This window comes from Mobula hypostoma, chromosome 1 (assembly GCF_963921235.1).
Source record: "Mobula hypostoma chromosome 1, sMobHyp1.1, whole genome shotgun sequence".
NCBI lineage: Eukaryota > Metazoa > Chordata > Chondrichthyes > Myliobatiformes > Myliobatidae > Mobula > Mobula hypostoma.
In genome coordinates this window covers 130,208,516-130,231,220 of record NC_086097.1, presented here as the reverse complement: position 1 = coordinate 130,231,220, position 22,705 = coordinate 130,208,516, and the positions used below count along the sequence as shown (strand labels likewise).

At 43.6% G+C, this 22,705-nt stretch overlaps 1 protein-coding gene across 2 annotated transcripts in view; it reads left to right on the top strand.

Moving 5' to 3' along the window:
• The first annotated feature begins 13,718 nt into the window (after nucleotides 1–13,718).
• ctdp1 (CTD (carboxy-terminal domain, RNA polymerase II, polypeptide A) phosphatase, subunit 1) overlaps nucleotides 13,719–22,705 on the top strand; it is a 362,097-nt gene continuing 353,110 nt past the window's right edge. Inside the window, exon 1 of one of the 2 annotated variants that reach the window (XR_010018895.1) lies at nucleotides 13,719–14,375. Coding sequence is in view for 1 of the 2 variants with exons in the window: in XM_063055679.1 (XP_062911749.1) it covers nucleotides 14,056–14,375 (320 nt within the window). In the remaining variant the exon portion in view is untranslated. The remainder of the gene's footprint in view (nucleotides 14,376–22,705) is intronic. The other variant, XM_063055679.1, reaches the window with a different exon arrangement.

Genomic DNA, 22,705 nt, shown 5'->3' with positions numbered 1-22,705 from the left:
GAGGACACGGAACGACCACTCTCCACTACAGCGACGACTCCTCCGTAGAGATCGTTAAGAGCACCAAATTTCTTGGTGTTCACCTGGCGGAGAACCTCACCTGGTCTCTCAACACCAGCTCCATAGCAAAGAAAGCCCAGCAGCGTCTCTAATTTCTGCGAATGCTGAGAAAAGTCCATTTCCCACCCCCCAACCTTACCACATTCTACAGAGGTTGTATTGAGAGCATCCTGAGCAGCTGCATCACTGTCTGGTTTGGAAATTGCACCATCTTGGATCACAAGACCCTGCAGCGGATAGTGAGGTCAGCTGAGAAGATCATCGGGGTCTCTCTTCCCGCCATTACAGACATTTACACCACACGCTGCATCCATAAAGCAAACAGCATTATGAAGGACCCCACGCACCCCTCATACAAACTCTTCTCCCTCCTGTCATCTGGCAAAAGGCACCCAAGCATTCGGGCTGTCACGACCAGACTATGTAACAGTTTCTTCCCCCAAGCCACCAGACTCCTCAATACCCAGAGCCTGGACTGGCACCAACCTACAGCCCGCTACTGTGCCTATTGTCTTGTTTATTATTTATTGTAATGCCTGCACTGTTTTGTGCTCTTTATGCAGTCCTGGGTAGGTCTGTAGTCTAGTGTAGTTTTTTTGTTGTTTTACATAGTTCAGTGTAGTTTTTGTATTGTTTCATGTAGCACCATGGTCCTGAAAAACGTTGTCTTGTTTTTACTGTGTACTGTACCAGCAGTTATGGTTGAAATGACAATAAAAAGTGACGACTTGACTTGACTTGAAAACCCTTGCAAATTTAAACTCCTGTTCAATCTGCTGCCTCTTCACTTTTCAACCATTCTCTAGGTAAATATATTTCTCCTGAATTCCTTATTGGGCTTGTTAGTGGACTGTCCTACATAAATGACCATGACTTCTAGCCTTATCAGCAAATTAAACGCATCTGCTGTAAACTTCCCTTTCCAACCCCAACCCCGCCCCTGCTCCTCACCCCCCATACACACTTTCCCTTGCCAAATTTAAAGAAACAGTATCATATTAGTTCGCAGGCTTCCATTTGCGGAAGGTGATTTCCTTAGGTATGTGTGGCTGTTCCATTTGGTTATCACTCCAATTCTATAAAACCATTATTGGAACTTCTCCAGGAAATCTATTATCATGAAGTCAATCAGTATTCAAACAGACCCTTCAGCCTGTTTGGAGATGGTGGATGATGGTCTGCACCAACCGTCAACCACCCATCTACACTAAACCTACACCAATCCCATTTGACTCTCCCCAGATTCTATCCCACACCTACACACTAGGGGTCAATTGTAGTCGCCAATTAGCCTACCAGCCTGCACGTCATTGGGATGTGGGATGAAACCAGACAACCCTGAGGAAACCCATATGGTTACAAGGTGAACGTTCAAACTCCACACAGATTCAGGTGTACAAGATAATAAGAGGCATGGAGAGGACAGCCAGAGACTTTTTTTTCCTACCTTCAAAGCCATGTTCTCCATTACCAAGACTTAAGCTCAAGAATTTCCTTCCTAAACATTTCCAACTTACTCCTGTCATTTAATGCATGCTTTAAGTCTGAACTTTAACCAAGTGTTTGGTTACTTGTCCCAATATTTTCTGACATCTTTCATCGCTAATTGATTTTAATAATAGCTCTTGTGAACTGTCCTAGGGAATTCTACTGCAGTAAACACATAAAATAACAATAATAATTTTTGTTGATACTTTCAAGAATAAAAAGAAATTTAACATTGTTTGTTTTATGTGAAATTGTTGCTCAGATAAAAATTTTGCATCAGCATCAAAATTTTGTATGCTCTTGAATATAGACTGATGAGCAAATGATTCCTTAAAAACAGTGGTTTCCATGCAACAACAATTAAGCATCCTGTAGAATTCAATTTGTTGAGATTTGTTGTTGCTTATTATGAAATTAAACTGATGATATAGAGTCATGAAGCACATCTGGGAGAAGAATGTGCATATGATAGTAAATCAGAGAGAAATCTAAAGATTATACTAGTTTTGATATTGAGTACCAAAATAAATCCGGGTACTGTGGAGAGAATGACAAATGAAATTATAATGGGGAATAAAGGAACAACTGAGACATTAAATAAATATTGTAGAAGAGACAATAATTAAGGTCCCAAAGTTGTTCAGAACAGGACAGGTCCTTTGACTCAACTTATTCATACAGACAAAGATATCCTCTTGAATGAATCCTATTTGCCTGCATTTGGTCTATATCCATCTCAACTTTTCCTATCCATGAGCTTGTTCAAATGTCTTCCAAATATTGTAATTATACCCACCTCTACCACTAACTTGGGCAGCTACTTCCATATTCTGTACTCATAAAAAAAACTTACCCTTCAGGTCCCTTTCAAAACTCTCCCCTTTGAGTTTAAACCAATGCCATTCAATCTTATAGTTTCCAATCCAGGAGAAGGACCATGGCCATCCACTGTATCTACACCCCTTGTGATTTTATAAATCTCTATAAGGTCACCCCTTAGCAACCTTTGCTCCAGGGAAAACAATCTCAGCTTAGAAAGATAGAAACAGAAAACCTACAGCACAATACAGGCCCTTCAACCCACAAAGCTGTCTAAAAATGCCCTTACCTTAGAGATTATCTAGGGTTACCCATAGCCCTCTATTTTTCTGAGCTCCATGTACCTGTCCAGGAGTCTCTTAAAAGACCCTATCGTATCCGTCTCCACCACCATCGCCGGCAGCCCATTCCACGTATTCACCATTCTCTGCTTAAAAAACCTACCCCTGACATATCCTCTGTACCTACTTCCAAGCACCTTAAAACTGTGCTCTCTGGTGCTAGCCATTTCAGCCCTGGGAAAAAGCCTCTGACTATCCACACGATCAATGCCTCTCATCATCTTATACACCTCTGTCAGGTCACCTCTCATCCTTCTACACTCCAAGGACAAAAGGCCAAGTTCACACAACCTATTCTCATAAGGCATGCTCCCCAAATCTTGTAAATCTCCTCTGCACCCTTTCTATAGTTTCCACATCCTTCCTATAGTGAGAAGACCAGAACTGAGCACAGTACTCCAAGTGGGGTCTGGCTATGGTCCTATATATCTGCAACATTACCTCCCGGCTCCTAAACACAGTCCCACAATTGATGAAGGCCAATGTACCACATGCCTTCTTAACCACAGAGTCAACCTGCGCGGCAGCTTTGAGTGCCTTATGGACTCGGACCTCAAGATCCCTCTGATTCTCCACTCTGCCAAGAGTCTTACCATTAATACTATATTCTGCCATCATATTTGACCTACCAAAATGAACCACCTTAGACTTACCTGGGTTGATTTCCATCTACACTTCTCAGCCTAGTTTTGCATCCTATCAATGTCCTGTTGAAACCTCTGACAGCCCTCCACACTATCCACACTATCCACAACTACCCCAACCTTTGTGTCATCAGCAAATTTACTAACCCATCCCTCCACTTCCTCATCCAGGTCATTTATAAAAATCACGAAGAGTAGGGGTCCCAGAACAGATCCCTGAGGCACACCACTGGTCATCGACCTCCATGCAGAAAATGGCCCATCTACAACCACTCTTTGCCTTCTGTGGGTAAGCCAGTTCTGGATCCACAAAGCAATGTCCCCTTGGATCACATGCCTCCTTACTTTCTCAATAAGCCTTGCATGGGGGACACGTGTCAAATGCCTTGCTGAAATTGATATACACTACATCTACTGCTCTACCTTCATCAATGTGTTTAGTCACATCCTCAAAAAATTCAATCAGGCTCGTAAGGCACAACCCGCCTTTCACAAAGCCATGCTGATTATTCCTAATCATATTATGCCTCTCCAAATGTTCATAATTCCTGCCTCTCAGGATCTTCTCCATCAACTTACCAACCACTGAAGTAAGACACACTGGTCTATAATTTCCTGGGCTATCTCTAGTCCCTTTCTTGAATAATGGAACAACTTCCGCAACCCTCCAGTCCTCCGGAACCTCTCCCGTCCTCACTGATGATGCAAAGATCATCGCCAGAGGCTCAGCAATCTCCTCCCTTGCATCCCACAGTAGCCTGGGGTATATCCCATCCGGTTCTGGTGACTTATCCAACTTGATGCTTTCCAAAAGCTCCTGCACATCCTCTTTCTTAATATCCACATGCTCAAGCTTTTCAGTCCACTGTAAGTCATCCCTAGAATTGCCTTTTCCATAGTGAATACTGAAGCAAGGTACTCATTAAGTACCTCTGCTATCTCCTCCGGTTCCATATACACTTTTCCACTGTCACATTTGATTGGTCCGATTCTCTCATATCTTACCCTCTTGTTCTTCACATACTTGAACCTTATCCAGTCTTTCTTCATAACTAAAGCTTGCTAGTCTCAGCAAAACTCTTGTGAATCTTACCTACTTCTTCTGAGTTGAACCATTCAATGGAGAGACCAAGAGTTCTTGATGTGAGGAACTTAAAGTATTTAATATTTATAAAAGAACTACTGGTTAATTTAAGGGGGCTAAAAATTGATCTGGTATTTTGGTGCATATTGGATTACATCCTCAAGATGTGGCTGCAAAAATAATGGATTAATTAGTGGAGATTCTCTAAAATTCCTTCAATTCAGAAATAAAAACTGAAAACTGGGAGATTGGGCTATTGGGCTATTGGGGAAAGTTTGAACTAGAATTGCTGGGGGGGGTGGGAACAGAACTAAAGTGGCGGAGGAAGGAGCGGTTGGCTCACAAATAGAGGAAGCTTGGACAGAGTGTGAGAGGGAGAATAGGCAGGTGATAGAGAAGGGACATGCTCAGACCAATGGCTTGAGATGTGTCTATTTTAATGCAAGGAGTATTATGAACAAAGCGGATGAGCTTGGAGCATGGATCAGTACTTGGAGCTATGATGTTGTGGCCATTACAGAGACTTGGATGGTGCAGGGGCAGGAATGGCTACTTCAAATGCCAGGCTTTAGATGTTTCAGAAAGGACAGGGAGGGAGGCAAAAGAGATGAGGATGTGGCACTGTTGATCAGAGATAGTGTCATGGCTGCAGAAAAGGAGGAAGTCATGGAGTGGTTGTTACGCAATCTCTGTGGGTGGAAGTGAGGAATAGGAAGGGGTCAATAACACCACTGGATGATTTTTATAGACCACCCAATAGTAACAGGGACATCGGGGAGCAGATAGGAGACAGATTCTGGAAAGGAGTAATAACAACAGGGTTGTTGTGGTGGGAGATTTTAATTTCCCAAATATTAATTTGCATCTCCTTAGAGTGAGGGGTTTAGATGGGGTAGAGTTTACGAGGTGTGTTCAGGAAGGTTTCTTGACACAGTATGTAGATAATTCTGCAAGAGGAGAGGCTGTACTTGATCTAGTGTTGGGAAATGAACCTGGTCAGGTGTCAGATCTCTCAGTAGGAGAGAATTTTAGAGACAGTGATCACAACACTATCTCCTTTACCATAGCATTGGAGAGGGATAGGAATAGAGAAGTCACGGAAACATTTAATTGGAGTAAGGGGAACGATGAGACTCTCAAGCAGGAACTTGGAAGCATAAATTGGAAACAGATTTTCTCAGGGAAATGTACGGAAGAAATGTGGAAAACGTTCAGGGGATATTTGCGTGAGGTTCTGCATAGGTACGTTCCAATGTGACAGGGAAAGGCTGGTAGGGTACAGGAACCATGGTGTACAAAGGCTGTTGTAAATCTAGCCAAGAAGAAAAGAAAAGCTTACAAAAGGTTCAGAAAACTAGGTAATAATAGAAATCTAGAAAATTATAAGGCTACCAGGAAGGAGTTTAAGAATGAAATTAGTAGAGCCAGAAGGGGCCATGAAAAGGCCTTGGCAGACAGGATTAAAGAAAACCCCAAGGCATTCTACAAGAATGTGAAGAGCAAGAGGATAAAACTTAAGAGAATAGAACGAATCAAGTGTAACAATAGAAAAGTGTGTATTGAACCGGAGGAGATAGCAGAAGTACTTAATGAATACTTTGCTTTAGTACTCAATACGGAAAAAAATCTTGGTGATTGTAGGGATGACTTGTAGTGGACTGAAAAGCTTGAACATGTAGATATTAACGAAGAGGATGTTCTAGAGCTTTTGGAAAGCATCAAGTTGGATAAGTCACTGGGACTGGACGGGATGTACCCCAGTCTACTGTGGGAAGCAAGGGAGGAGATTGCTGAGCCTCTGCCGATGATCTTTGCATCATCAATGAGGACGGGAGAGGTTCCAGAGGATTGAAGTGTTGTGGATGTTGTTCCCTTATTCAAAAAAGAGAGTAGAGATAGCCCAGGAAATTATAGACCAGTGAGTCTTACTTCAGTGGTTGGTAAGTTGATGGAGACGATCCTGAGAGGCAGGATTTATGAACATTTGGAGAGGCATAATATGATTAGGAATAGTCAGCATGGTTTTGTGAAAGGCAGGTCGTCCCTTACGAGCTTGATTGAATTTTTTGAGTATGTGACTAAACACATTGATGAAGGTAGAGCCATAGATGCAGTGTATATGGATTTCAGCAAGGCATTTGATAAGGTACCCCATGTAAGGCTTATTGAGAAAGTAAGGAGGCATGTGATCCAAGGGGGTCATTGCTTTGTGGATCCAGAACTGGCTTGCCCACAGAAGGCAAAGAGTGGTTGTAGATGGGTCATATTCTGCTTGGAGGTCGGTGACTAATGGTGTGCCTCAGGGATCTGTTCTGGGACCCCTACTCTTCGTGATTTTTATAAATGACCTGGATGAGGAAGTGGAGGGATGGGTTAGTAAATTTGCTGATGACACAAAGGTTGGGGTAGTTGTGGATAGTGTGGAGGGCTATCAGAGGTTACAGCAGGACATTGACAGGATGCAAAACTGGGCTGCGAGGTGGCAGATGGAGTTCAACCCAGATAAGTGTCAGGTGGTTCATTTTGGTAGATCAAACATGATGGTGGAATATAGTATTAATGGTAAGACTCTTGGCAGTGTGGAGGATCAGAGGGATCTTGGGGTCTGAGTCCATAAGGCACTCAAAGCTGCTACGCAGGTTGACTCTGTGGTTAAGAAGGCATATGGTGCGTTGGCCTTCATCAATTGTGGGATTGAGTTTAAGTGCCGGGAGGTGATGTTGCAGCTATATAGGACCCTGGTCAGACCTCACTTGAAGTACTGTGCTCAGTTCTGGTCGCCTCATTACAGGAAGGGCGTGGAAACCATAGAAAGGGTGCAGAGGAGATTTACAAGGATGTTGCCTGGATTGGGGACCATGCCTTATGAGAATAGGTTGAGTGAACTTGGCCTTTTCTCCTTGGAGAGACGGAGGCTGAGAGGTAACTTGATAGAGGTGCACAAGATGATGAGAGGCATTGATCTTCTGGATAGTCAGAGGCTTTTTCCCAGGGCTGAAATGGCTAGCACAAGAGGGCTTAGTTTTAAGGTGCTTGGAAGTAGGTACAGAGGAGATGTCAGGGGTAAGTGTCTTACACAGATAGTGGTGAGTGCATAGAATAGGCTGCTGGCGGCAGTGGTGGAGGCAGAAATGATAGAGTCTTTTAAGAGACTGATGGATACGTACATGGAGCTTAGAAAAATAGGGGGTTATGGGTAAGCCGAGGTAATTTCTAAGGTAAGGACATGTTCGGCACAGCTTAGTGGGCCGAAGGACCTGAATTATGCTGTAGGTTTTTTATGTTTCTATGTTTAGGCCAGGCAGCATCTATGGAAAAGAGTAGATGGTCGCTGTTTTGGGCCGAGATCAGGAAGGAAATAAAGTGATCAAAAGTCACGCTAAGAAGGTGGGGCTGGGGAGGAATACGTAGAAGGTAGTAGGTGACAGGTGAAACCAGGAGATGGGGAGGCGTGAATCAGAGAGCTGGGAAATAGATTTGTGAAATAGAGAAAGGGCTGGAGAAGGAGGTATCTGATGGGAGTGGATCGAAGGCCATGAAAGAAAGGGAAGGCGGAAGAGCACCAGAGGGAGGTGATGGGCAGGTAAGGAGATAAGGAGATGAGAGGGGAATCGGGAATGATGAAGGAGAAGGGAGGGCAAGTACTGGAAGTTCGAGAAATCGATGTTCATGCCATCAGGTTGGAGGCTGCCCAGAGAGAATATATGGTGTTTCTCCTCCAACACGAGTGTGGCTTCATCGTAGTGGTAGAGGAGGCTACAGACTGACATGTTGGAATGGGAATGGGAAGTAGAATTGAAATGGCTAGCCACTGGGAGATCCCGCCTTTATTGGCAGACGGAGCTTAAGTGCTCAGGGAAGTGGTCTCCCAATCTATCTTAGGCCTCACCAATATACAGGAGGTCACAGCAGGAGAACAGGATACAGTAGATGACCCTAGCAAACTTACAGCTGAAGTGTCGCCTCACCTGGAAGGCATGTTGGGGTCCTGAATGGTAGTGAGGGAGGAGGTGTAGGGGCAGGTATGGCACTTGTTCCACTTGCAAGGGTCAGTGCCAGGAGGGAGATCAGTGGGGAGGGACACACGGACAAGAGAGTCGTGTAGGGAGCAATCGCTGTGGAAAGCGAAAAGTGGGGGGAGGGAAGGATGCGCTTGGTGGTGGGATCCCATTAGAGATGGTGGAAATTACTGAGAATTATGTCCCGGATGTGGATGCTGATGGGGTGTTAGGTGAGACAGAGAGGTCGATGGAGTTGTAGGTGATTCATCCCTCCCCGCTCACCTTCTTGTGCAACTGGATCATCGATTTCCTCACTTGCAGACTCCAGTCAGTTTGGATTGGCAAAAACATCTCCTCCACTACCTCCAACAGCACAGATGAACCACAAGACTGTACACTTAGCCTCCTGCTCTGCTCACTTTATGCTTATGATTGTGAGGCTTAATACAGCTGCAAAGCTATACTTACGTATGTTTGCTAACAACACTATTGTCATTGGCTGAGTTCAACGTGGTGATGAATCAACATGTAGGAGAGACATTGAAAATCTGGCTGAATGGTGCCACAGCAATAACATCTCACTCAATGTCAGCAAGACCATAGAAGGCCTTTGACAAGTTGCCACACATGAGGCTGCTGACCAAGTTAAGAGCCCTTGGTATTACAGGAAAGTTACTGGCATGGATAGAACATTGCTGATTGGTAGGAGGCAGTGAATGGGAATAAAAGGATTCTTTTCTGTTTTGCTGCCAGTGACTAGTGGTATTCTGCAGGGGTCGGTGTTGGTTCCGCTTCTTTTTATGCTGCATATATGATGATGGAATAGATAGATTTGTTGCCAAGTTTTCAGATGGTACGAAGACTGGTGGAAGGGCAGGGAGTGTTGAGGAAACAGGTAGGCCGCAGAAGGACTTAATCAGATCAGGAGAATGGGCAAGGAAGGTGATTAGGTAAAAGAACCCTTAGGAAACAGTGATCATAATATGATTAAGTTCAACTTGAAATTTGATAGGGAGAATGTAATGTCTGACGCAGCAGTATTTCAGTGGAGTAAGGGAAATTACAGTGGTATGAGAGAAGAGTTGGCCAAAGTAAACTGGAAGAAGATGCTGGCAGAGATGATAGTAGAGCAGCCATTGCGTGCGTTTCAGTGAAAAATGAGTAAGGTACAGGATAGATCTATTCCAAAAACAATGAAATACTCAAATGGAAAAGAAGCACAACTGTGGCTGACAAGGGAAGTTAGAGCTAATGTAAAAGCAAAAGAGAGTGCATACAACAAACCAAAAATTAGTGGGAACACAGAGGATTGGGAAGCTTTTAAAACCCTACAGAGAGCAACTAAATGAATCATTAGGAGCGAAAAGATGAAATATGAGAGCAAGCTATCAAATAATATCAAAGTGGATCGTAAAAGCTTTTTCAAGTATGTAAAAAAATAAAAGAGATGAGAGTGGATATAGGACTGCAAGAAAATGAGGCCGGAGAAATAATAACAGGGGCCAAGCAGATGGTGGATGAACTAAATGAGTATTTTGCATCGGTCTTCACTGTGGAAGATACTAGCAGTGTGCCAGGTGTTGAAGGGTGTGAGGGAAGAGAAATGAGTGCAGTTACTATTACGAGGGAGAAGGTGCTCAAAAAGCTGAAAGACTTAAAGGTATATAGGTCACCTGGACCAGATCAACTGCACCCTAGGGTTCTAAAAAGAGGTAGTGGTTGAAATTGTGAAGGCATTAGCAATGATCTTTCAAAAATCACTGGACTCTGGCATGATGCCAAAGGACTAGAAAACTGCACACGTCACTCCACTCTTGAAGAAAGGAGGAAGGCAGCAGAAAGGAAGTTATAGACGAGTTAGCCTGAAGTCAGTGGCTGGGAAGACGTTGGAATCAATTGTTAAGGATGAGATTATGGAGTACTGGGTGACACAGGACAAGATAGGACAAAGTCAGCATGGTTTCCTTAAGGGAAAATCTTGCCTGGCAAACCTGTTAGAATTATTTGAGGAGATTACAAGTAGGATAGGTAAAGGGGATGTAGTGGATGTTGTATATTTGGACTTTCAGAAGACCTTTGAGGCTGCTTACCAAGTTAAGAGCCCATGGGATTACAGGAAAGTTACTGGCATGGTTAGAACAATGGCTGATCGGTAGGAGGCAGTGAGTGGAAATAAAAGGATCCTTTTCTGGTAGGCTGCCAGTGACTAGTGTTGTTCAGCAGGGGTCAGTGTTGGGACCACTTCTTTTTATGCTGTAAATCAATGATTTAGATGATGGAATAGATGGCTTTGTTGCCAAGTTTGCAGATGAAATGAAGATTGGTGGAGGGGCAGGTAGTGTCGAAGAAACAGGTAGAGTGCAGAAAGAGCTCGACAGATCAGGAGAATGGGCAAGAAAGTGGCAAATGAAATACAATGTTGGAAAATGCATGGTCATATACTTTGGTAGAAGAAATAAATGTGCAGATCATTTTCTAAATGGGGAGAAAATCCAAAAATCTGAGATGCAAAAAGACATGGGAGTCCTTGTGCAAAACACCCTACAGGTTATCATACGGATAGAGTCGGTGGTGAGGAAGGCAAATGCAATGTTAGCATTCATTGCAAGAGGGCTGGAATACAAGAGCAAGGATGTGATGCTGAGGCTTTATAAGGCACTGATGAGGCCTCACCTTGAGTATTGTGAACAGTTTGGGGCTCCTCATCTAAGAAAAGATGTATTAGCGTTGGAGAGGGTTCAGAGGAGGTTCAAAAGAATGATTCCGGGAATGAAAGGGTTATCATATGAGGAATATTTGATAGCTCTAGGTCTGTACTTGCTGGAATTTAGAAGGATGAGGGGAGATCTCATTGAAACCTTTCAAATGTTGAAAGGCCTAGACACAGTAGAGGCAGAAAGGATGTTTCCTATGGTGGAGGAGTCTAAGGTAGAAGGATATTCATTTAAAACAAAGATGCATAGTAATTTCTTTAGCCAGAGTGTGGTGAATTGTGGAATTTATTTCCACAGTCTGCTGTGGGGGCCAGGTCTTTGGGTGTATTTAAGGCAGAGCTTGACAGGTTCTTGATTGGACACAGCATCAAAAGTTACAGGGAGAAAACCAGGGAGTAGGGTTGAGGAGGAGGAAAAAAGGATCAATCATGATTGAATGGCGGAGAAGGCTCAATGGGCCAAATGGCCTAATCTCTGCTCCTATGTCTTATGGTCTTATGATTGACTTCACGCGGAGGAAACTGGAGGTCTATGAGCCAGTTCTCATCGGGGAATCAGAGGTGGAAAAGGTCATCAATTTAAAATTCCTCTGTGTTATCATTTCAGAGGATCAGCCCTGGGCCCAGCACGTAAGTGCCATTATGAAGAAAGTATGGCAGCGCCTCTACTTTCTTAGAAGTTTGCTAAGATTCATCATGTCATCAAGAATTTTGAGAAACCTCCATAGATGTGTGGTGGAGAGTATATTGACTGGTTGTATCATGGCCTCGTATGGAAACAACAATGCCTTAAATGGAAAAGCCTATAAAAAAGCAGTGGATATGGCCCAGTCCATCACAGGTAAAGCCCTCCCCACTATTGAGCATGTCTACACGGAGTGCTGTCACTGGAAAACAGCATCCGTCATCAAGGACCTCCACCATCCAGGCTTCTCTCTCTCTCACTGCTGCCATCAGCAAGGAGATACAAGAGCCTCAGGAACCACACCACCAGGTTCAGGAACTGTTATTACTGCTCAACCATCAGGCTTTTGAACCGGAGGGGATAGTTCACTCAACTTCACTCGCCCCATCACTGAACTGTTCCCACAATCTATGGACTCCCTTTCAAGAACTCTTCATATCATGTTCTCAATATTTATTGCATATTTATTATTATTATTTTTCTTTTTGTATTTGCACAGTTTGTCACCTTTTGCACGTGGCTGTTTGTTCGTCCTGTTGGGTGCGGTCTTTCATTGCTTCTGTTGTGTTTCTTGCATTTACTGTGACACCCACAATAAACTGAATCTCAGGGCTGTATATGTGACTTTTACTGTTAGTACTTTGATTGTAAATTTAATTTGAACTTTGAACAAGGGGAGATTTGATGGAGGGATACAAAATTATGAGGGGTTTTGATAGGGTAAATGCAAGCAGCCTCTTTCCTTACTGAGATTGGGTGAGACTGGAACTAGAGGTCATATGTTAAGATGAAATATTTGAGAGGAACCTAAGGAGGAACTTTTTCACCCAGATGGTGGTGAGAGTGTGGATTGAGCTGCCAGCGGAAGCAGTGGATGCAGATTTGATTTCAAAATTTAAGGTAAGTTTGGAGAAGTACATGGATGGGAGGGCTGTAGTTCAGGCGCTGGTTGATGGCAGTCGACGGAGTAATAGTTTGGCACAGACTAGATGGGCTGAAAGGCCTGATTCTGTGCTGTGGTGCTGTCTGACTCGATAGCTGTTTCTAAACTGCGTTATGATTCACCAGAGCTTTCAAGTTACATTAAACTCCCTGATACTATTTTTATTTTTGTATTTTAAGCATTTAATATCATTTGGGTGCGGAGTTTTCGCAAAAAAGTCAAATTTACACCTGGCTAAAATGTGAAAAAGGCAAGCAACTCAAACCTTTTCTGCGGGACTATCCTACTTGAAGCTACATTCACGTCATTCGCATTACCCTTCACTGAAATTAAAAACTTATGCCATCTCTATTTCCCAATTCTACAAGTGAAGAGAACTCACAGTTAATGATTCTTAACGCTTTCGTCGGTCAACTTCTCACGTCTTGCCGTCCTACCCCAGGTCAAAGAATCACAATTTTGAGACTCGTTTGTTTTTTTTATTTCTTCCTACACTGAGTTAGTCTAGTAGAAATAACTGCCCTGCTTTGTTGAGAGATCAATTTTCAAATGGAGTTTCATCAGTTTTGTGTATCATTTATGTCCACTCAAAAGCTGATGAAACTTCATGTTAAGGTTGCTCTAACGCAGCACGCCTGACAGCGCTGCACTCCCTCGATACTTCGCGAGTGCAACAGCCTGCATGTCTGTATTTTAGTTTTTGGGGTAGCTTGGAGTTTAAAACTTGCTAAATTACCAAGTCGACACCGATCAAACGAACACATGACAAGCCCTTGATCAGCCGCAATTAGACCACCCCCCCCCCCGTTTTGACCTTTAAAAATGATTCGGGCCCGATAATCATCGTTGTTTTCTCTCTTTAAACCAAAAAAAACGTGGCGAGGTTTCGAGTCGCCAGCATTGGTTTGAAATTATTGGGCTAGCTCTCCCTGAATGCAATATGAAAGCTTGTGTCATTATGCAGCGTGGTCAAATCTACGCGCGTGAAAATATCTCTCGGATTGCAAGGTCAGGCTGCAAAGTAAGAATTTACAAGCGCCTCAGTGTGTGTTCAAGCGCTGGGGCAGTGCGGTCGGAAGACGTACTGTAAGATCCCTGCATGTGTACCGGAAGTTCCCTGTGCAGGCTCCGGGTGTATTATTTCCTGTTTACAGGCGGGAAGAGTGAACCTTTTCTTACACTTTTGCCTCTGAATATTCCTGGCTTGGAGCCTGAGGATTTACAAAAGACAGAACGCGGAGAAATCGTCTCTTCGCCCTTTTCCTAGCGGCGAGAAGATGGCGACTCTAGCGGAGGCGGGGGAGTCCGACAGGGACCGAGAAGGAGATCGAGACCAGGTCCAGACGCCCGCAGCCGGGGCCGCGCTGGAAGTGTCGGCCCCGGGCTCCGTGCCGCTGCGGCTCCTGGAATGGAGCGTGAAAGTAGGCTGTCCGGTGCAGATCGGCTCGGTGCTGGCCCACTGCCTCCCGGTGGAGCCGGACGGTGGCGCCGAACGCGAAAGGCCCCGGTCCCGGCCGCAGGAGAAGCGGGTGAAGTCGGACCAGGCAGGAGTGGTGAAGGAACTGTGCTGGCAACCGGGCCAAGTGGTGCCCAGTGGGTAAGAAGCAGGCTAGGAATTACAACGCATGACTGAATGCTTTACTGTGGGAACGGGATCTGTCCCTGGGATGAAACGTCCGTGAAAGGGGTGAAACAGCTCAACTGTCTACAAGTGGGGATGGAGTGCGGGAGTGTGCGCTATGAGAGAGAGAGAGATCCATCCACGGGCCACTTACAAGAAGCAAAATGTTTTGCCCAAAACGCACGTCGATTGCTTGGAGAAGGGGGTGTGTTTCTTTTGTGGGAGGGCTTAAGCAACATGAATTTTTAACTTGACTATGCAGTTGTAAACGTGTGTAAATTTTGAGTGTAAAGGGTGCACACAGTAATATGCTTTTCTTTGAGCTGCTCTCAGGTGAAACGAGGTGAAATTTAACACAGGTGATTACTGTGGAGTGGTTTCGTGTCTACGTTCCCCCCTGTAATTTCAAATTTGCGTTCACCAAGATAAAGCCGCTTCAAATTCTTTCTCATTTGTAGTTGGCACCCAAGGTTATCGTGTTTGCCATTTTTGTCCCATCCATTTTGGAGGTCTTCATCCTAGCATTTCAGCGAAAAATTGACTTTCTTATGGATGATATTAGCGAGGTGTTTTGCACACTCGTGTTGTTGAAGCTTGGGAATGGAGTTGTTTGTTTTTAAGTCGAGCAGCATTTGCGGACCGAGAAACAGTTGTCGTTTCAGGTCCGGGAACCTTCAACAGACGGCCTTCCGTTTGCTGTCGTTTTAGCTCTTCACGCTCCCGTTGTAATAACAGAAATAAAAGTTTAATGGCGGTTGTCTGATAAATAAGTGACTAGAGACCGGGGTGTCTATCATTTCTGCCACCCCCGCGTACTTGATTTAAGCTGACGTCGTGGCTTCGGGAAGTAAAACTTGTCCCTCCAATTTTAGCTGTTATGCCTAGACCATTATGGATAGGGTTGGCAGAGTTGATGTAAACTTGATTGTCACTCTCTTCGGGGAATCGAGTTCTGCAGAAATGTGGTTGCTCCAGCCAAGTGTTGATAAAAGCCCTCTGGATCACATTTTGTTAAACTTTGAGCAGTTGTTTACCAGACTTCCACTGCTCAGGAACATTTAAAAGTGTTGTATTGGTTAGTGTTACATTGTGGCTGGTACATGATTAATATGGCGTAAAGTTACTTTCTTTGAACCTGTATTCATTGATTGTAGGAAGTTGCATGGCTTAGTGATAGGGCACACTTTGCAAGAGTGTTATTTGAGGGTTGAGTTTCAATCCTGCTATTGAGGCTTGGCACCGAGACCGGGGTTGACACATGGTGCTATAATGGTAAGTGTTGCAATCTGCCCGTTTCTGTTTTTTAACTGAGGTGTTAGCCCAAGGCCCCATTGGTTAAATGTAACATGAAGTCCCATGGCATTGAAGAATGGCAGAGGCTACTAGCCTGCAATTAACCCTGAATCGGGTTTGTAGAAAAACATTTACCTGAGCGTTGCTGTTCATTGAAGCAAGCTGTGAGTCACTTGGCTGTAGCAAAGTGCTTTGGGGTTTTCTGAAAGGGATGTGAAGAAGTGCAACACCAGTCTTTCTCTCACTGTAAAGTTGGAAGTTGTATTTGCTGCTATAAATAAAAGAACATCCACATTGAGCAGACAGTGCTGAAGGATGTACCAAATGTTTTTAAAATTCCTAATTGGATTTGTAAATCATGGTTTATCATTCAGATCTCTAAATCAAAGCTAGCAGATTATCTGTGGAGTTGCAAATTGGATGATCTGTGTTTTCCAAACACTGGCCCATGTAGTGCATACAACATCCAGTATCTGTTGCCATTTCCTCTTTTTACCCCATTCTTTCACCTGTATCACACAAAATTTATCCAGACCACTGGTCAATCTCATTCTTTGAATCTCCTAGCATTTTTTTAAATGTCAGGTCACTTTCTCCTGATGTCTCTTCTCAGGAAAGAAGAAACATGCAAGTTTGTGTAGAATTTTTCACAACCTGGTATATCTTGAAGTAAGCAAAACATGGGAACTATAATAGCTTGGGAAGTGGGAATTGTTGTACATGCAGTGAGGTCTCACAATGACATGGAGCTATGGAGTTTTACAGCAAGGAGGTATGCCTGTTGACCCAACTTATCTATGCTGACCAATTAAACTAGACTTACTTGCCTGTGTTATGCCCTTATCCCTCTGAAGTTTTCTATCCATATACCTGTCCAAGTGTATTTTAAATAGCACAATTCTGCCTGCCTCAACCATTTTCGCACCACCATCTACGTGGAAAAGATTGCTTGTTAGGTCCCTTTTAAATGTTTCCCCTCTCACTTTGAAACTTTGTCCTCTAGTCTTGGACTCCCTTACCCAGGGGCGATGATAACCAGAGTTTTTGTTCCAGTGATGTGCAGGATGAAAGATACTGGGAAATGCATCCAGTGCTGTGAAGAGAGTGAAGGTCTTTCAGTTCCATGTGCATGATGTCTATTCTGGAAGATGGTAGCTGCAACATTTCCTCAGTAGTTCAAGCCTTTTGTCTTCGTCTTCTGCTTTCATCCTGCCAATTTTTTTTCTTCTCTCTTTTTTCTTTCCTTTAATTCTGAGAACAGCGTTTTGCTGTCAAGCACTCCAGAGTTCCATACTGAGCTTGCAGTCACCCGGTTCTGTTATGTAGCCCTTTTAAAGTTGTGTGATTTTTAGTGAACCAGACATGTTGGTGACATTCATAACAAACTAGACTTCATCCCAATGTACTTCATTTTTCACTGTCACCTGAAAAGTGTATTTGAGTAGGCTTCATGTTAAATTTGGCTGGCAGGGGTGGAGGTGCCTCTCTACCAAAGGAGGTGTAAGGCTCTTCTTCCCTCTGCTGGTCTGCAGGTCACCCTTGGGCACCACCCCCCCACCCTTGATCAGGGTCACGTAAAGCCATGGGAGCAGGTGACAATGATCGTACGAGCAGCTGTTACATATCACAAATCCTGTTCATGTGACCACTGACACCAGGCAGACAATCTCTGAAGAGTATTGATAATGGCTGGGATCACCCATCTTGTAAAGACACTGCCCAGAAGAAGGCAATGAAAAAATGCCAAAACAATCATGGTCATAGACCGTATGACACAGGACATGGAGATAACAATGATCATGTTAAATATTAATTCTCTATATGGTAAATCTTAAATTCAATAGAACGGTATAGCTCAGGAATAGTCTTTTTGACCCATGATATGTGCTAAATACAGTGCCAAATTGCACTATATCTCTTTTGTCTCCATATTTCTCCATTCCCTGCATATCATATTTAAAGTAGAGCCTGATAATTTCTTGGTAAGTAAGGGTGTCAAAGATTTGAAGACAGGGTAGGAGAATGGGGTTGACAGGGAATAAATCAGCCATGAGTGAATGGCAGAGCATCCCTGATGGGTCGAATGGCCCAATTCTGCTCCTATGTCTTGTAGTCTTATTACGTTCATGTCTGTCTAAAAGTTTATCTATTACCACTGTCCCTGGTAGCCTGTTCCAGGTGCCTACCAATTTTTTTTTAAGAAAAGAAACTTGCCTCGCATACCTTCTTTAAACTTGCCCCTTATCACCTTAAAGCCATGTCTTCTGTTATTTGACCTTTCTATCCTGTGAGAAATATCGGCTGTTTACACTATGCGCCTCCTATGAAAAGCTTCTATTTGGTCGTCCCTCGGCTTTTGGTTCTCCAGAGAAAACAGCCCAATGTTGTCTAACCTAACAGCATGTGTAGTCTAAGCCAGACAGCATCCTAGAAAACCACCTCTGCACCATTTCCAAAGCTCTTCCTGTCATGAAGGTACCACAGTTGCACACAAAACTCCAAGTGTGGCCAAACCACAGTGCAGTGTAGCTTTGTTGTATAAATCTATGGTTATAATGACCATGCAGCTATCAAATTGTTATAAAACTATAGGGCATGGACTAGATGGGCCAAAGGGCTTGTTGTTGTAGTTTTCTCTAATATCTCCAATTATTTTCTTTGTCATCACATTCTTATCAGTCCAGCTTCCCCACTGAGCATCCGTCTCCATTCTCCTGACAGCCTCCTACACGGGGGTAATTTGCAGTTAGCTGGTGTTCTGTTAGCACTTCTTTTAGGCTGTGGGACCTGGCTCGAGTGCTTGTGGTCACGGAGCACATGCAGAACCCTCTCAGTCAACACCTGAAGTCAGGATTGAACCTGGGTTGCTGTAGCTGTGAGGTAGCAGTGGTGTCTGCTGTGCTGCTTCCAGTTCACTGATGTCCTTGGGCAAGATCTCCTACAGCAGCCTGGTGATCTTAACTACCCTATGAATAGCTGGCTAGCTGGCCATTCAGGTCAAGGGCTGTTAGAGACAGGCAATTAACAGTGGCAGTGCTGTGAAGCTCACAGTTTGAGAATTCACTAAAGCCATAAATGTCCCATCGTCCCATTATTTTCCTTGAATAGATTTTTGCATCTTGTGATTTAATGGAAATGACAATGTGTATATTGTAACTTTCTTCTTGTATAAAGATGGTGATGTTTTCATGCTCTTTTGATATGTAAGGCTTACGCTATTTGGAAGCCATCTGTGTGTCGCTCATAGTTTACCTTCCTTTATTTATCATGAGGGATAGTATTGTTGTTCCCAGATATTAACTAATGCAGAAAAAATATGCATTTGTAGGTTGGGAGATGGGCTATTAATTGATATCTGCATAGTATTTTGAAACAGAACCATTGTTTGGCTCAATATTTAATTTCAACTTTTTTATTCCACCCAACTGTAAGCCCTTTATTTTGTAATCCATTGGGTCATTTTATTTATATTCTTTTGCACTGTACTGTGCAGAAGTCTTAGGCACATGTTTAAAAAAAATCTCTAAGGTGAAGATGCTTTCAAAATAATGAAATGAAAAGTTTATAATTTATAAAAAATACTATAAAAGCAGTAAACAAAAAAAATGAAATCAATATTTAGTGTGACCATCCTTTGCTTTTAAAACTGCATCAATTCTCTTTGGTACACTGTTGTGCAGTTTTTTTTAAACTTGGCTGGTAGTTTGTCCCAAGCATTTTGGGGAACTTGCCACAGTTCTGCAGACTTCAGCTGCCCCACTTGCTTCCGTCTTTCCAGGTAATCCCAGACAGGCTTAATGATGTTGAGGTCGGGTCTCTGTGGAGACCACACCATTTGAATCCGTATTAAAATTCTAGGATGCCTAATACTTAGGGACATTACTGTATATATGAATATATAAGCATGAAGTAAGCTTAGCCATAGTTGCCTATGAAACTTGATTATGCTGTGATCCATCATACAAGCTGCATTGGCCAGTTTGCCCTTCTGCCTGCTGCTAAGTATATAACCTAAACAAAAAGTGCTCTCTGGTAGGGAATTGTAACCGATACTGCACTGGAGTCTTCTCAATTCTTTATGCCTTTCTGGATAATTTGATAAGAAAATTCTCCGTGGTATTTTCAGATCCTTTAGTGTCTTACCCCTCCCTGTTTCTGTAACCTTTTCCAGTCCTACAACTCCGTGATTTTCCTGTTTGGCCTCCTGGTCATCCTTGCTGCACCTCTGCTCTGGAATTCCTGCCCTAAAGCTCTGTCTGTGTCATCCTTTAATTGTGCCACCAAACCTCTGGTCACCTGTCCTAATACTCGTTAGCATTTTTAATTTGATAATACTCTTGGGAAATACCCTGGAATATTTTTGCTGTACTAAAGCTGCTATGTAACTGAAAGTTGTTGAAAGAGTTCTCCAATTTGTCCCACTCCACTTACTTTTTTCCCTCACAGCCTTGAATATGTTTCTGCTCTAACTTTTCTGTTGACGTTCTGATTGAATGTACTCTCTTGGGAAATGCATCCAGTTTACCAGGAACATAGAACATAGAACATGAAGCTGTACTGCACAAGAATAGTCCACAGTGTTGTGCCAAGTGAGTTAAGCTAATGATACCTAATCCATTCTGTCAGCACGTGGTCCTCCTTTGTTTACGTATTCATGTGCTTATGTAAGGGCTTCTTAATTTCCTCGATCATATGTTCCTCCACAACCATCCCTGGCATTGCACTGCAGAGACCTACCACACGCTAACACATCCAAGCACGTGTCCTGTGAACTTTACCCCCCTCTTGCCTCAAATTGTGCCTATATATAATGATGGGAGGTGGGGTGGGGGAAAATAAAGATGCTGGTTATTAGACCATAATTTTCTAAACTGTTATCAGGTCACCCCTTAGCCTGGTTTGTCCAACCTCTCCTAAAAGCGCACATCCTCTACTCCAGGCAGCATCCTGGTAAACTTCCTCTGCACCCTCTCCATAGCCAAATATTTGCTAAATCCCAAGAGAATGCCTACGAGATGGCTTTTTAGAGCAGCTTGTGCTTGAGGCCACTAGAGGAATGGCACTTCTGAATTAGGTATTATGATTTGATAGGAGCTTAAGGTAAAGGAACCCTTGAGAGGCAGTGATCATAATATGATAGAATTCACCCTGCAGTTTGAGAAAGAGAAGTTAAAATTGGATGTATCAGTATTATAGTAGAATTACAGAGGTATGTGAGAGGAGCTGGCCAAAGTTGATTGGCAGTGGAAACTAGTGGGCATGAAGGTAGAACAGCAATGGCTGGAGTTTCTGGGAGCAATTCAGAAGGCACAGGAAAGAAAAAAATCCCAAAGATGAAAAAGAGAGGATGAGGCAACCATGGTTGACAAGGGAAGTCAAAGAAAGCGTTAAAAGAAAAGAGTGGGCATATAACATAGTAAAAATAAATGGGGTAAAGGATTGAGAAGCTTTTATAAAAAAAACCAAAATAACATAAAGAGAGAAAAGTTAAAATATGAATGTAAGCTATCCAGCAGTATAAAAGAGCACACCAAAGATTTTCTTTTCAGATATAAATAGAAGAGAGCCAGGAGTGGGTATCTGACTGCTGGAAAATGACACTGGAGAGGTGGTATAAGGGGAACAAAGAAATGGTGAATGATCTTTAAGTATTTTCTGCCAGTCTTTACTATTTAGATTAGATTAGGTTCAACTTTATTGTCATTGTGCCGAGTACAGATACAAAGCCAATGAAATGTAGTTAGCATCTAACCAGAAATGCAAAAAATAGTGTTATTTACAATATAAATGCGAATAAAAAGTGCTACAGCACACAAATATAAAAGTACTGAGACAGTACAATATGGGTGCAATACTGCTTAGCGCTGTGATATGAGGTTCAGCAGGGTCACAGCCTCAGGGAAGAATCTCTTCCTGTGCCTGCTGGTGCAGGAGCGGAGGCTCCTGTAGCACCTACTGGATGGGAGGAGAGTTAAAAAGTCCATGGTTAGGGTGAGATGCATCCCTGATAATGCTTTTCACCCTGCCCAGGCAGCGTTTATGGTAGATGTGCTGAATGGTGGGCAATTGGGTGCCGATAATCCGCTGGGCAATTTTCACCTACGCTGGAGTGCTTTGCAGTCCGATACGGGACAATTGCCATACCACACTGAGTTGCAGTTGGTGGGTATGCTCTCAATGGTACAGCGCTAAAAGTCCGACAGTATCCTGGGACAGAGGTGAGCTTTCTTGATGCTCTGCCGGAAATAAAGGCGCTGTTGCGCCTTTTTGATCAGGATGGAGAAGTCCAGGGACCAGGTGAGATCTTCGGAAATGTGGCCACCAAGGAATTTGAAGCTTGATACACGCTCCACTACAGCTCCGTTGATGTAGATGGGGATGTGAGTGTGGCTCCCAGCATGCCTGAAGTCCACAATGATCTCCTTGGTCTTCTGGGTGTTAAGGGCCAGGTTTTTGTTGGCACACTGCACGGCCAGGTGCTGGACCTCGACTCTGTAGGCTGTCTCATCATACCCTCTGATCAGGCCAACCACCATGGTGTCATCTGCGAATTTGATTATGGAGTTAGAACCATGTACAGGAATGCAGTCATAGGTGAAAAGGGAGTACAGAAGAGGGTTCAGCACACAGCCTTGAGGCACGCCGGTGTTCAGGGTGAGAGTGGAGGAGGAGAAGTTGTCTAACTTAACTGATTGAGTTCTGTTAGTCAGAAAGTCCAAGGTCCAATTGCAGAGGGATGAGCTGGTACCAAGCTGGTGAAGCTTGGCGATCAGCTTGGAGGGGATCACAGTATTGAATGCCGAACTAAAGTTAATGAACAGCATTCTGACGTAAGAGTTGGGGCTGTCCTGGTGGGTCAGGTCAGAGTGAAGTGCTGTGGAGATGGCGTCCTCTGTTGACCTGTTGGTGCGATAGGCAAATTAATGGGGGTCCAGGCAATTAATGGGGGTCCAGGGTAGTGGGCAGACAGGATTTCAGATGTGATAGAACCGGTCTCTCAAAGAACTTTGCAA